The following is a 15,636-nucleotide window of genomic DNA, read 5'->3' on the forward strand; positions in this document are numbered from 1 at the left end:
TGATGATCCGGTAAATGGTTCTTTCAGGTGCAATATTCTTTGTAGCAATTTTCTTGCATGTGAGGCCATTTTGATGCAAAGTGATGATGGCTGCATGTGTTTCTTTGGAGGTAACCATTGCTAACGAACACAATGATTGGAAGCACTTCTTTCCTCCTTTTATAGCAATCAGTCTGCTCTTACAATCTAATTAGTATGATAGTGATTTTACCTGACTAGTACTCATTCACACCTTCACATGTGCTGCAGATATGATTAGTCAATTAATTAATGTTAGCTGGTCATTTTGTGTCAGGATCAAAAAACAGTGAAATTTGTTTTTTTGTTAAAAGTTAATTTTTTTGGCCAATGAAGCTTTTAGCAATTATTTGAAATGCATCTGATCACTCTACACAATAATCTAGAAACAATGTGAATGAACACCACAACAGCTTAAGCTGCAAACTTTGCAAAACACAAAATTCATGTCACTGCCAAAACTTTTGGCCACGACTGTACATCTAAATGATCAATGTTGAACGTTATTGTCTTTTCAGACGCAGACGCTACCGCATTCGTGCTAGCAGCACAGGTGACACGGACCTCTTGGACAACCTCTCTCAGCTCATGCAGGAGCGAGGTGCACTGGCTGTCAGCACCTCACGTTACCAACGCACCACCACCTCCTCTCTGCAGCGCTCGTTGAGCTCCTCACCTTCTCGTTTTGAGGGGGGTCACAGCCAGTCACCAAGTAGCTGCTCTGCCTCCCCGCCTCCTCGAATCAGTGACTTGACAGTAAATCACGGGTCAGGGTTCTGCCCCAGAGTCAGAGCAGGAAGTCCTGAGAGCAAAACCACCACCAAAATGAGCAAATAAAGAGAAAGCATGTAACTGTTGGTGTGAGCTGTCAGTAATTTGACCGGTTTCAAAAGTAGCTTTTACCGTTTGATGAACTGTAGCGTTTTTACAAGTGGTGTTTTGATAAGTAGAGCGATAAAGGACCAGGTGTTTGCCGGTTGGTTGTGATTACTTGAAAGCATCATGTTTTGGACATGGTTTGGACATTAGAAAAACATGAAATATTAACATGCTAAATGTTCCAGTGACGCTGTGTAACTTTCTTCTAAACAAATTGCCCATTGCATATCATTGTAATCATTTCTTTTTTTTTTTTTAACACTATATAATTTGTGCCATATATTGTTTTTTGTTTTGTTTTTGCTATGTAAATTATCTGTTTATTTTCTCATGTTTTTTTTGCACTTACATACCTTAACACATGTCTGATTTTGAACATTTACTATCAGTCGCCATCAGTGAGAATGTGAAAACAATGGGGCTGCACTTAGTAACTCATTGTATTCTGTCAAACAGATGCATGTTTTGTAGGCACTCCAGACACTAGCCTTACATTTTCTGTCATTTTTCTGTTTTTAAATCATTGGTCAAAGCGTTTAAGCTTAAATGCTCATTTCAACAGATAGCTATCTATACCGTGTAATATCCTTCATGTATAGGTACATCTGGTGCAAGCAAGCATGTGTATATATGTATTTCAGGGAATGTATGTACTGTAAACTGTATCATCTATAGAATGTATTTATTTATTGGATGTGGTTACGTACCTGAGGTTGTAGTATTACTACTAGCTACTGAGTGAATTTGCCATCACATTAAGGGTCAGCAACCTTGCAGTTGCCAAGTATAATCTCTTCCATGCTTGCAATATCATACTAAAAATCCTTGTAAATAGTCATAACGTCAGTAAGGAACTTCCCGATATATTGCAGTGAAACACTATGGACCCTCAAAGGAACTCTTGATTCAAACACTATAGTCCCATTACCATATTACTTGAATACATCAGCAAGATGTCCATTTGATAAATTGGCTGCTTATGCCAAGATGCTTCTGCGGTTTTTGGGATTGAATTCTCTGTCATGGCATTTATTGAAAGTTGTCTGAGGAGTGCGTGACCCATGTGATGTACAAAGAAAGGGATTGTAGATACCAAGTCATTACCACGACTTCATTGTGTGCTGTGCAGATAGAATAGTTGTTTTGTTCTGGATGGTCTATTTTGTCCTCTGGAAGTACTTTTACTTTAAAAGCTTCAGTATAGGCCCACAACTGTGCTACATCGGATGGTTTATCTTAAGAATTGTACATAATCTGAACTGTATATAAATATAAATATATTAAGAAAAGGTAATTCCACCTCATGCTTCATGTATTGTATTTTGCTAACAAACATTTCAATCATGCAACAAAAAAAAAGTTACTATGTTGGAATGTATATGTATTCATATTAATGGAATAAACAAGTACTCTTAAGTACCTGATGCTTAATGTTGTGATAATATTATGCTGTCATTAGTTTAATAAACATAAAATGCATTGTTTCATAGTTTATTTAGTACAAAATATTTTGTTGCATTAACACTAGAAATACAGTATGACATATCTACTTTAAATGTATCAGTAATAACAAGCAGGAATCAGTTTTTTTCTCGTGTGTACCATTTTTTCCATATTTTACCATATTTGATCTGTCTCCAATCTTGACATCTGTGTATCTAAGCGCTGCATAGTAACAAAAATCCTGTCTGTGGTTAACATACTGATAATCCACTCAAAGCTAACCTTTCTTGGTCAGTCAAACAGATATTCCCACTGCAGACTCATAATTGGCAACAGAGCAACATTGTGCATATTAAGATGGGAAAAGAGAAAGCATTTTAACATGGGAAATAACACTTTTATGGAAGCTTGTTACTGTCAGTAAATAAAAATAGACAAGGTAATTGCAACTTTTTATCTCACAATTTGGGAAAACGTCTTAATTGTGAGATAAAAAATTGCAGTTACCTTGTCTATTTTTTATTCCGTGGCAGAAACCAAAAACAATTGTTAACACAGAGATGTAAACTCAGAATTCAGAGTAAAAAGTCAGAATTGCGAGGTGTAAACCCATAATTGCAAGAAAGTTTATATTTCACAATTCTGACATTTGTTTTTTCTCAGAATTACGAGAAAAAAGTCTGAACTGTGAGATAAAATTTCGCGATTTTTTTCTTTTTCTTTTTCTATTCTGTGGCAGAAACGGGTTTCCATACACATTGAACAGAGTGAGTGAATCAAACTTTGGATGATTCCTAATTAGGTTTAATATTTGTGAATGACTCTCAAATTCATGTATCTTTATGAGTCAGAGCTGTGCTATAAACCTTAGTGCCGCTCCTGAATCAGTAGAAACAAAGCACAATGAATTCTGCGGTATATTCTCCTGGATTCAACGGGACAGTGTGTCGTTCTCCAGTGCTAAGCGTATGTAAAACGTTGCATGTGTCATGGCTCCCTCCATCATGCATGACCATGCTCTTTACAAAGAAGACAATTCCTCGTCTCTGTGTCTGTGCAAATACTCTAGAACAGAGGCGCTGTTTGTCTGGGATCGTCCGGCAGCACGCTGATGGAATCCTCTGCTTTTCCACACAACATGCACAACATTGTGTATTCCTAGAAAAAAACGGATAACAAATAATAAGATACAAATATAAAAGGCTAAACAAACTAAAACATTCTAATTTGCCCCATATTTTAGTATTCACGTACTATTTACATACATTCGCAAGTATTGACTATTTTTTTATCTGTTTCCTATTCTAATATTTTCCATATAGTTGTTAAATTAATCTTAAATTGATGAACCAATATTGTTTTTCATGACTGATAAAATAAAACTCTTTTGTTTTATTGTCCAATAACTGTTGATCAGTACAGATTAGTAATTGTTACTTTCCCTTTTTGAGACAATTCAAGTGTTTGTATAGTGCTTTTCACATTTTTTCAAAGCAGCTTTACAGAAATGGCTTGTTTCAATGTCACAATTAAGTAATCTGTTATCAGCCAGAGATGAGTATATCATAAGTTATGTCCATAAGGCAGTAAAATAACTAAACACAATAACTAAATAATTATTAGACTACAACAGTAATAACAATTATAATTATGAACATTTCTTTTTATTATCATTCATTATTATTAATCATTAATCCAATAAGTTATATAATTGTAATATTCTAATTGTAAATAATAATAATAATAAGTTTCACTTCACAATAAGGTCCCATTAGTCAACATTAGTTAATGCATATTTATTCATATCTGTTAACATTACTTAATAAAAACACAACTGTTCATTGTTAGTTCATGTTAGTTCAGGTATATTAAATACTATGAATAGTATAGTACAACTTTTGATTTTAATGATCTATCAGTAAATGTTGAAATTAATTATAGAATTATTCATTTTAAATGATTAATAAGTTCTTTATAAGTATTTTCATTGTTAGTTCATGTTAACTAATGTTAACAAATGGAACCTTATTGTAAAGTGTTACCAATAATAATAATGAAAAGTTTAATGGAAAATTTATTTTTATCTTTGCCAACAACTAATAAAAAAAGAGAGTGAATACTGGTTAAAAAATATTAATGATCTCTAATCAATCATCTTAAAATAATCGTAAGGTCTTATTCCTAACCTTTTCGCATTCAGTTATTGAATTGAGGGCAAGGCTCACCTGATAGTCATCTACCACAGTGAAGGTGTACTCGTGTCTTGCTATGACATGATCACAGTTCTTGCACATATCTGAGGAAAAGCAAGCGTTACTGATGACAAATTTGACAGAATATTGACATACACTGATGTGACGTGACTCACGCAGGTACGTGACAATCTCCTCCTCATCTTCATTCACCATCGTCCTGTCGCTGATCAGCACAAAGTCCCGCTGGTGACAGTTGGCGCAGCCGAGAAAATTCATAAGATATGAACCATTCTCCAGACAGGTATGACCCTGTGCACATAAGAGAGGACATTAACACCTTAAATTGAGTTACAAGCAAAAATATAAGGAGTCGAACACTCAATAAATACTCATTAATTTATGCCGACTTGAAGTGCCCAGTGCACACAACATAAACAACCCAAACAAACTCAGCTTCCTTCGTGCTATCAAATTGAATTTTTAGAAAGAGGTAAATGCCTAATGCAAGTACAGTTAGGTTACAAGAAGAAAACGTTTGAAGTATTCAACACACAGGAGTGCAGTGATATTCATCTGTGGCTGGAAAACAACAACCAGCGCTGTTGCCTCTATCCACTTTAATGCCATTAAAGGAGCACATAGCAAGTAATAGCAGAAGGATTCGCATAAAGTGTGCACACCATTGATCATGAACTCACCCTGTCGGGATACTGTTTCTGCACACAACCAGTACACATTTCGCATCAGACAAATAACAATAATATATACAGTTCAGATTAGAAATACTGAGACGCTTCCGTGTTCGTCTTCTTCTGTGAATTCTCTGTACGATCTGTTAGTATAGTGCCTCCATCGGTGCACTAAGTAAAGTAAAATAAGTACGGGGCGAAATCATTTCTACAATAAAGTCTATATGGGAGCTCAAACCATTTTATTGCATTTTGACTGTAAGGGATTCAGAGAAATGTTTAATTATTTTTATTTCTGAATATAATAAACAGAAATTGCATTTTGCACATACATTTTTTAGCAGATTTGCACCACAATTGTTCATTTACATAAACTGAACATATTTATTATTATTATTATTAATTGTAAAATGAATTGTGGCCACACCACTAGGGGGAGCATCCTCCAGTTCTCGCGATCAGTGCAAGATCACTGTTAGTGCTTACAGCAGTGTTGCCATGTCTGCTGAAAATAAACGAAAAGTTATTTATAAACGTGTGAAGTCACGAATTACACTTTTACAACATACATTTTCAGAGAGCGTTTTTAGTCTTATTTCAATTTAATTTGGTCGCTTATTTGGAATTATTTTGATCAGAGAATTTGCGTATGTTGGACACTTGTTTTATTCAGTAGCTTGTTCTTGCGAGACCTGGCAACTGTATCCAGTCAACATGGACTGATGCTGCTTTCAAGTCCTCCTGGGACGTTCCTACTTACGAGTTGACAAGTCGTAATTACGACGTCGGGGGCGTTCAAGTCAGTTTAGTCGGCACACGATGGCGGTGTACCTTCTTTTAATAAATTACAAGAAAATACAACAGGGTCTGTTAACTCTGCTTATAGAAAATGAAGAGCAAAGAATTCGCATCAGGTGTGTTTTGCGTTTTTAATATTTTAAAAAGTAATTTATGAAGCCACTTTAATCTGTATCGCATAAAAACTTGTTATTAATTGTTATATTACAATCCTGCCACATTCAAAAAGCTTATTTTTTGTAAATAAAAAGCCTGACAATGTCACTGCATAATACCTATAAGTATTGTGATTTATGTCTTTACTTGGATTTCATTAACTAGCTGCCAATTTAAGTTTATAGGACAACTAAACTATCAATTTAAACAAAAATTTACCGTCAACTACAGACGTTGCATCCTTCTATTCCGCCATGTTTCTCATTGACACGCCCCCAACTCGGAAACTCGGAGTTTCCCCACTCGTAATCAGTGTTGCCAGATTGGGCGGTTTTGAATTTGATTGTGCGGGTAAAAATTGGTTTGGGCGGGTGGACAAAATTTGGGCTGGTTTGGGGTCAGTTTGGCGGTTTTCAATAAATTGCATAGGCTAATTGTTTAACAAAACAAACCCAAGTATGTATACTGCATCCAATCAGTCATCATAACGTTACTATACACACACACACACACACACACACACTGCAGAGTGCAGGTGCTGATGTAAACGTCGACAGCCGCACTTATCACGAGGGCTCAGCAGACAGTCGTTATGATTCATGAGTGACAAATTTAGCGTGATAAGTTGTAACGTATCTGATTTTGAATGTAGTATGACTGTTTATTCAAGTATCACAATGCCTAAATATAAGTTAAAGAGTGGGAGAGTGACTCAACTCTCAAAACGTGAATTATTGTGGAGTGAGATGACACGAAGGCTCTATCACTGCAACTCCGAAATCAGAGAACATTTGAATTAATCATAACCAAAACTAAATATGTCGGTTTATACGATCATGTCTTATCTTTTAAACGTCCAGATTGATAAATCCTTGAAAACTGCTAGACTTGATTAGTTTTGACTGTGCAAAGTTCTGTATTATGTTCTACAATATGAACTTAACAAGAGGCTTCCTCTAGTTCTGTGTAAAATTATAGAGCGACACGAAGGTAAGCGCATTATTGTTGTTGCTATTTTTTTAATTGTCGGATTATAATTAAGTATCAATTAATTGACTGTCATGGTGTGCGCATGAACGAGTGTGAAATACCTGCTAATTACGTTGCTTTTTCCTATCACTTATATTGGGCACTTTTTGCATTTAAACTGGATTATTCTGACTGCTGACATTGAAAATCATGCATGTGTTGTTTCGAGGATATCGGTTAATTTCATGATTGCCGTTCTGACAGTGTCTGCTTGCATATTTTATTCATGTTCGGTAGCCTAATTCTCTTTAATGTAGGCTATTCGCCCCGATTTGATCCGTTTACCTGCGAAATTTATCTTATTTATAATTTATATTATTTTGTCGTCAATATTTTGTTTTAAGGAGTTAAAATGGCCCTTATCAACCTTGATTTACATATTCTATAACATTATTTTGACAGTTAAAGTTTTGGGCAGTTTTTGGGCGGGTTTTTGTGAGCTTTTGGGCTAGAAATCGTCCATCCAATCTGGCAACACTGCTCGTAATAACGACTTTGTGGTGGCGTTCATGTGCGTTCAACTCGTAAATACGATCTATCCGACATGACTTGAACTGATCTAGCCATGTGAGTATCAGATCCACAAAGAAATGCACAAATGCTAAGAGCTGATCGATTGTAAGATTATTTGTTAGAAGGAATGCCTACATAAATGTCCTCTAATGTCTCCTGGATTTCTGATTAGAAGGCGCACACGGTATGTTGTTTATTCTTTGGATTTCATCTGTTAATTTGCAAAGTTAATGTACTGTGTGTATTGATATTGGTTCAGTAAGAAGCAGACTTGGTTAAACTGCGGTAAAAACAGAAACACACTCACAGGTTATGTATCTGAAGGTAATTTTATTTGTTTCAGTTTTTCACGGTGTCATGATGTAAAGATGTCAAGATGTTGATATCCAAAGGGTGTCACGATATTCAAGTGATGTCGAAATAGGATCAAGATGGCGATGACGCCGATACTTATACTCTTTGAAAAGAAGACATTAAACGTTAAGACATCAGTTGAAGCGTGATTCTTTTAATCAGAAGAAAACCGTCAGGGGCCGTTACACAGCCTATTGGGCACTTTTTGCATTTAAACTGGATTATTCTGTCTGCTGACATTGAAAATCATGCATGTGTTGTTTCGAGGATATCGGTTAATTTCATGATTGCCGTTCTGACAGTGTCTGCTTGCATATTTTATTCATGTTCGGTAGCCTAATTCTCTTTAATGTAGGCTAACGTATTCGCCCCGATTTGATCCGTTTACCTGCAAATTTATCTTATTTATAATTTATATTATTTTGTCGTCAATATTTTGTTTTAAGGAGTTAAAATGGCCCTTATCAACCTTGATTTACATATTCTATAACATTATTTTGACAGTTAAAGTTTTGGGCGGGTTTTTGTGAGCTTTTGGGCTGGAAAACGTCCATCCAATCTGGCAACACTGTTAGCTGCCCGCAGATGCGGCTGCCTATAAATCGGCCTAATTTGTAGCACAATCGTCCGAAGCCGATTAAAGGGGTCATATGATGCTTTTTTAAAGATCATTATTTTGTGTATTTGGTGTAACAGAATATGTTGACATGCGCCGTTCTGACAGTGTCTGCTTGCATATTTTATTCATGTTCGGTAGCCTAATTCTCTTTAATGTAGGCTAACGTATTCGCCCCGATTTGATCCGTTTACCTGCAAATTTATCTTATTTATAATTTATATTATTTTGTCGTCAATATTTTGTTTTAAGGAGTTAAAATAGCCCTTATCAACCTTGATTTACATATTCTATAACATTATTTTGACAGTTAAAGTTTTGGGCAGTTTTTGGGCGGGTTTTTGTGAGCTTTTGGGCTAGAAATCGTCCATCCAATCTGGCAACACTGCTCGTAATAACGACTTTGTGGTGGCGTTCATGTGCGTTCAACTCGTAAATACGATCTATCCGACATGACTTGAACGCACCATGATTCAGCAAACACGTGGACGGAACCAGTTAGCAAACCAGATATCTGATATAGTATGCAGTATTTGTTCAGTATGGAGTGAAGTGCCCATATGGATAATCCCTGAAGCAAAATTTGATCTCGAGATTTTGGACAAGAGAAAGGAATGGGAGGAAATGGGAATACTCAAGCGTAATGTAGGCTATATAGGCTAGGCATATATCTGGAAGATTGTAAGGAAGTACACAAATATACACTGATGGGTCCAAAGACCCAGATAAGGGGATGACAGGAGCAGGAATATATATCCCTGACTTGGATATATTCATACGTAAAAGACTATCATCTGAATTATCAATATATTCTGTTGAAATGGTCGCTATGTGGGTAGAGGAAGTGACACCAGACAGAGCTGTGATTTGCTCAGACTCTGCTTCTGTCTTAACATCATTATCCAGCCACCAGGCATCTAGAGAAGATTTAATGAATTACATTTTAATGTTAATATGGCGAATTTCAATAGGATTTTGTTGGGTTCCAGCCCATATAGGGGTAGTTGGGAATGAAATAAGTGATGAACTGGCTAAAAATGCTTTAAAAAAAGAAGAAAAAAAGAAAATTGATATTAATGTTCCATTATAAAGGGAAAATTAAAAGTATTACTAAGAGGAATGTTACAAGAGAATGGCAAGGAGTGTGGAATTTTGATTATAAGGGAAGACATTTATATAAAATCAAAAAGCAGGTAGATACTAAAATGATTGTAAGAGGAAGGAATAGGAAGGAAGAGGGGATAATAGCTAGATTAAGACTGGGTCATTCAGGGCTGAATGGTTCATTGTTTTTAATTGGTGTACATGTTAACGGCTTATGTGAATTTTGTGGTGAGAAAGAAACAATTGAGCATGCAATATATGAATGTATAAAGTATAGTGAGGATAGGAAGGAACTAATAGCATATCTAAAGGATAAAGGTAAGAAGAATAAGGATGTGGGAAAAGAATATAATATAAAAGATGTTCTGTTTCGGTTTGGAGTTGAAGGGGTTCAGTGTGGAGGAAGGAGGAGCTGAACACTCAGCGCCAACCGATACCTGGGGCAAGTTCAAGCTCAAACCGGTGTGCACCATTTTGCTACGGTTTCCGGTTTGAACGACATGTTTCCTGGAAACGGTGTGCAACGGGGGTTGAGATGCGTTTTCTCTTGTTTGGTGGGTGTGTCAAACATGTCAGCCCAATCAGCAGCAACATGTATGTAAACCACGCGGTATTAAAGAGACAGCTCGCACAATGTAATTAAACTGATTAATGTAACATAAAAATACTATACATATTTATATATTTTGCTATTGTATTGTGGAGTGACACTTTCATAAACTTTTCTATACCCCTCTGATTATATAATGGTAAATATTACAATATCATAGCACAACAACAGTGATCAGCAATAATGATAAGCCTAATACTCACAATAAAAACAATAGGGTCATATAGATCATAACACAGTCTTGGAGGTAAGTGGATTATCCTTCACCTGAAATGTTTGTCTTTTCATCCTGAAATGCGAGGCAAATGTTGGATCACAATAATTAGGAACCACAGTTTCCACAAATCCCTTCACTCGATTGGGATGTTCTCTTTTATTCTGGAGGGCAAGGGCAGTGACTGTACCATCGAGCGTATTCTGCAGTATTAAACACGTATTTATACCGATTTCATCAGGCTCCGAAAATTCTTCAAAAAGAACACAAAGAATGGCCTTCTCAATTGCCATAGTTGCAACAACGCATCACCGTTTCCGTTTAAAAAACGTTTTGCACCGTTTTTGTCGGGGCTGAACGCAGCCCTGGACTCTTGATGGCTTCAGAGTTGAGACAGAACAACCAATATAATAAAAGAAAATCCTGATTGCATAATAGCACAGTAGGTGGCGATATGCGCAAAGATTGCAACTCGCCATAAAACCAAGAAGAAGAAGAACACGTGGACGGGCGTCGCAACACACTGAAAACTCATAAAAACGGTTTTGTTTTGTTTTTTGAAAGGACTCTCTTTATGACTATTATCTCTTAAGATTGGTATAAAATTGATCAGTAATCTCTCAGTTTGTGGATGGCCTGATTAATGTTCAATGACTGCTCTCCATGTCTAGCATAGATTAAAAATTATAAATATCTAATCGATAGCTCTATTTTGTTACTCAAAATATTGTGTCCGTGGTGACTGTGATCGAGAAATTCCGGCCGGGTTTCTTTCATTTAACGTAACGTTGAGAAACAACACAATGAGTAAAAGGACCAAGAAAACCAACGTCAACATTGGCATTAGATGTTTTATCTGCGGTCAGCAGTACGGACAAAAGGTTTGTTGGTTTAATTCTATTTGAAACAGTTTTATCTGATGATTTGTTGTTCTCTGTTGCATCCTTAAACATTGTATGGTCACTTTAGTATTGTGGCTTCAGATAAATTAAAAACCACAATAAATATGTGTTAGCCTATTTTTTTTGTGCGGGATATATCGAAGGACCCGCCCCTTTTTAAGTTTTAGATTTTTGATTTCATAGCCAAAGATTATAGAATATAAAGGGACTTCGGTCATAACCATGAACCATTATTTGGTATTTGCCAGTCTGTTGCACGTGATATTACGGGGCGGGACATTGTAGATAATATTTGATTGGACAACACCAGTGAGTGCAGGATGAGTCATCAATATTTTTGGTCTATTGCCAATTCAGAATGAAGACGTTGCATTAAAACAATTATGTGCACATTTATTTTGCATTTATGCCTCTCGCTGATAAGATTGTTTGTTTTTACAGGTTATGGACATGCATATGCATTCTTATTTCCACCAAGAAGCAATTGAGAAGATCAAGGGCAGGTATGGAATTACACAGAACTGATTTTCATGTCTTTCTCAGCTATATAAAGTAAGATGAAATAAGCACTGTTGTTGTTGCTGCAGTGAACAGCTGCATAAATGTTGGGCATGTGATGTATCTGTGATGGGACTAGAGCAGTACAAGGAGCATATTGCCACCCGTAAGCACAAACAAAGTCTGTTTAAACTCCATGGTAAAAGAAATAAAAGAAAACCTCTTCAAGTGGACTACAATATTAACCTGACTGATAATGAATTAAAAGCCCTTTATGATCTAAGACAGCAAGACAGGTAAGTTTATCTTATACATTAAATACATCTATCTCTGTTGTTAATAATATAAGTTTGAGTGGATAAATTGCTGTTTAAAATGAATTTGCTCATTATTTTATTTATAATAATTTGTTTGTGAACTAGAACCAGAGATGAAAAAAATATTTTTATCCATTTAGGAGAGAAAGAAAAAATCTGGACAAATGCTCTATCTGCCTTCATAGTTTCCCTGAACAGGTCGGTAATTTTGTGTTTTGGTAGAGTAATGGTAGAAGTCGAGTTGGTGGAGTAAATCAAAGCATAAATGCTAAAGTTCATAATATACAGGACAGTACTACCTTCCCTATGAGAATAACAATGTTGGATGGAGTCTAAAATATTCAGCTTTATAATTTTTCAGGGAATTAAAATCATATTATCAGTAAGAAATACTTTTGTGTATGGTGTAATGGTGGACCTTTAACTCATTGGTGTTTGCATTCCCAAATTAAATGTTAAATGCAGCCATTTTAGGCTGTAATTTTTAGGCACATTATGGCTATGGATATATACATTAGATCTATTCTTTTATAATTAACTTTGTCTTTGTTGTAACAGGAGTGGGACAAACATATGCACGGTATTGTCCACCATCAGGCAGTTGAGCAAATGAAGGGCAGGTATGGAACTAAAAAGTGTTGTTTGTCATGCCCTGCTTTAAGAGAAAGTTCACACAGAAATGAAAATTTCATAATTTACTCATTTAAAAATGGTCAATAAAGACTTATAAAAAGGTTTATATTTAAAAATAAATGGTGTTCTTTTGAACTTTCTATTCATCAAAAAAATTTTTTTTTTTAACATTGATAATAATATTAAGTGTTTCTTATTCAGCATATTAGAATGATTTTTGCTCAAATAAATGCATCCTTGGTGAAGCTCCAAAATTAGCCACGATAGCAGCTTAGACATTCTGCTTAATAACTCCTTTTGAGTTCCATGGAAAAAAGGCACAATGATTACAGGGTGAACTTCATCTTTATTAATGCAATGCCAAAAAATATATGCTTTTCTTCTTGCAGTGAACACGAGCATAAGTGTTGGGCCTGTGAAATATCTGTGATGGGAATTTCAGCGTTTAAGCAGCATATTGACACCCAATATCACAAACAGAAGCTATTGGAATTCATTAAGAATAGAAAACTTGGACAAAATACAGTGGACTACAGTGTTGAATTTAATGAGCTTAAAGACCTTTGTGCCCAAAGAGATCAACAAAAGTAAGCTTGTCAGCTAGTTCATGTGGTTATACGTTTAATTATACATCTTTTGAATGGCTGAATGATTCAGATGCATTTGCGTTTGTCAGTTATTTGGTCTGTTGCATTAGACGTTTGCTGTTAGACTTGTTGTTTCCTTCTTGTCAGATTTATGGAAAAAAAAGAGAAAATTGAGAAGTGGAAAGAAGCAAAAAGGCAGAAGACATGGAGGTTCATTCAGCCAGAAATCACAGCTGAGAACGAGCATTGTACAATACCTTTCATGGCGAATGAGGAGTTCACAGCTGACCAGTTGCTACCATCATGCCAATTCTTCTCCCTTTGGGAAAATCTAAATGACCATCCAGCATCTATCCAGTATAACCTAAACCTGCCTATACAGAGAGAAGAGAGCTTACTTAATACGTATAGATCAAATTGGCCACTTGTGAAAAGGCCTTGTCTTGAGAGACCATCAGAAAATATTCCTCAAGAAATGTCTGCTCAGGGCACTCGTCCCAACCCTGATGGAAAAGGTACAGATGTTTGTGTGAACGACGCGACTCCAGAAACTGATGATGGTACTGCTGCTGAGCCTACATGTGCCCCTGGACTGGTCCAAATGAGGATGGAGGCCAACATACCCAACTTGATAGCAACAGGTGGAGTTTGTTTAACACGGAAGGCAGCAAGTGGGAATGAAGCTGCTGTTCCTAATCCTCCACTACAAAAACACACTCATTCCAAAAAGTCTATGTTGAAAGTAAACCGAGCAACATCACAGAGTGAGCAGAGCATGACCAGGTGAATAAATGATGAATTTCAGATGCTTTTATTTGCTTAAACTCTTTGAGACTCATTCTTTCATAGTCTCTAACATTTAAACCTTAACATCCTTTTCTCCCTAGAGAAGGCATGATTGGACAAGAGCCATACGTAGATTCTCTTCCGCCTCTATCTTTACTGGCTGAGATGTTTGAGAGCCAGACATCAGAAAATGACTTTGAGATCATTGAAAACGTTCAGCCTCATACTGTGCATGTTAAGAAAAACAAATCAAATGAGTGTGACACAGAACAGGGAGAAACATCACTGGAGCATCCCAGCAGCTTTGAAGCCATCTCCTGCAATGTCCAGAAAACCAAGAAAAAAAAACAAGTATAAGAGTTTTAGAGTGAAGTTGTATCTAATAGAAGTATCTGGAATTCACAGAAATGTGTCTTACAGTTTTATTCATTTATTTTCACAGGATGTTTCACATAATCTGAATCCTAAGACAAACAACAAAATATCAAAAAAAAGTGTGTATTCAATTTTTTATAGCTTTAATTAACATTTCTTATTTAAATGAAAAAATTTTTTTTTAATTATATCATTTTTTCAGTGCAAGAAAATGCAAATTTGGATTTTCTATTTTAAATTTTATTAGGTGAATAAGTACATTGTACAAAATATGCTTGTTTCACATAACACAAATTAGTCATGAATTATTTAATAGATGTTAAACCTCAATCAGCTGTAATTGATAATTCAGCAGTGTCTCTACCAGCAGTGTACATGTCATGATGTTCATCTGTGTGTATATGATTCTCAGGGAAAGTGAATAAGTTGATATCGCTGTCTTTGAAAGAAGAGGAGTTGAGCAGCTCTTTGGAGAATGTAGGTGAGCAGCTGTTCCAGGCGTATTCCACCCTGCAGAGCGCATACACGGAAGTTCAGCATCTACTGTCTGTTAAACAAGAGGTACGTGGCTGTTCCATTAATCTGCATTGCAAGCTCTTTTCATACTTCAATATTTTAGTAGCCTACAATTTCTTTTTAAGCCTACACCATATTATTGTTTTCCACAATGTAAATTATTTTTACTGTCCTTGATGACGTTTCTAACTAGCAGCTTTGCTCTTAGTAATTTTGTACTACAATTAAACTCTTAAAATGTATAATGCTGTGTATATACATAGTTTTAAGCCTATTATTGTTTTCCACAATGTAAATTATTTTTACTGTCCTTGATGACGTTTCTAACTAGCAACTAGCAGCTTAGTAATTTTGTACTACAATTAAACTCTTAAAATGTATAATGCTGTGTATATACATATATA

The 15,636-nt window shown here is 35.7% G+C and overlaps 3 protein-coding genes across 3 annotated transcripts in view; 2 read left to right on the forward strand and 1 right to left on the reverse strand.

Annotated features, from left to right (window-relative positions):
- The window catches only part of LOC107665301 (tau-tubulin kinase 2-like), an 11,506-nt gene extending 10,337 nt beyond the window's left edge, over positions 1-1,169 (forward strand). Inside the window, exon 16 of the mRNA XM_016456126.1 lies at positions 537-1,169. Coding sequence (XP_016311612.1) covers positions 537-855 — 319 coding nt within the window. The 3' untranslated portion in view covers positions 856-1,169. The remainder of the gene's footprint in view (positions 1-536) is intronic.
- Positions 1,170-3,128: 1,959 nt separating this feature from the next.
- On the reverse strand, positions 3,129-5,360 carry churc1 (churchill domain containing 1). The gene is made up of 4 exons (XM_016456167.1): positions 5,234-5,360; positions 4,709-4,844; positions 4,566-4,636; positions 3,129-3,498 (listed from the first exon to the last, which is right to left on the reverse strand). Exons 1-4 carry the CDS (start codon positions 5,270-5,272, stop codon positions 3,406-3,408), a joined length of 339 nt encoding a protein of 112 aa, XP_016311653.1. The 5' UTR covers positions 5,273-5,360; the 3' UTR covers positions 3,129-3,405.
- Positions 5,361-11,010: 5,650 nt separating this feature from the next.
- Positions 11,011-15,636, forward strand: part of LOC107665385 (uncharacterized) — a 6,722-nt gene continuing 2,096 nt past the window's right edge. The window contains exons 1-10 of the mRNA XM_016456255.1: positions 11,011-11,499; positions 11,962-12,023; positions 12,108-12,314; positions 12,476-12,533; positions 12,894-12,955; positions 13,358-13,555; positions 13,703-14,338; positions 14,443-14,692; positions 14,784-14,835; positions 15,129-15,277. Coding sequence (XP_016311741.1) covers positions 11,422-11,499; positions 11,962-12,023; positions 12,108-12,314; positions 12,476-12,533; positions 12,894-12,955; positions 13,358-13,555; positions 13,703-14,338; positions 14,443-14,692; positions 14,784-14,835; positions 15,129-15,277 — 1,752 coding nt within the window. The 5' untranslated portion in view covers positions 11,011-11,421. The remainder of the gene's footprint in view (positions 11,500-11,961; positions 12,024-12,107; positions 12,315-12,475; positions 12,534-12,893; positions 12,956-13,357; positions 13,556-13,702; positions 14,339-14,442; positions 14,693-14,783; positions 14,836-15,128; positions 15,278-15,636) is intronic.

This window comes from Sinocyclocheilus anshuiensis, unplaced genomic scaffold, assembly GCF_001515605.1.
Source record: "Sinocyclocheilus anshuiensis isolate Anshui unplaced genomic scaffold, SAMN03320099.WGS_v1.1 scaffold199, whole genome shotgun sequence".
Lineage (NCBI taxonomy): Eukaryota > Metazoa > Chordata > Actinopteri > Cypriniformes > Cyprinidae > Sinocyclocheilus > Sinocyclocheilus anshuiensis.

What these genes read in the sequence shown, in the direction of transcription:
- churc1 (XM_016456167.1), bottom strand. Translation starts at nt 5,272, where the DNA reads ATGTGTACTGGTTGTGTGCAGAAACAGTATCCCGACAGG. An exon ending in GGAGATTGTCACGTACCTGC is followed by an intron (nt 4,637 to 4,708) that starts GTGAGTCACGTC and finishes GCTTTTCCTCAG; the next exon opens with ATATGTGCAAGAACTGTGAT. An exon ending in CTGTGGTAGATGACTATCAG is followed by an intron (nt 3,499 to 4,565) that starts GTGAGCCTTGCC and finishes GTTTTTTTCTAG; the next exon opens with GAATACACAATGTTGTGCAT.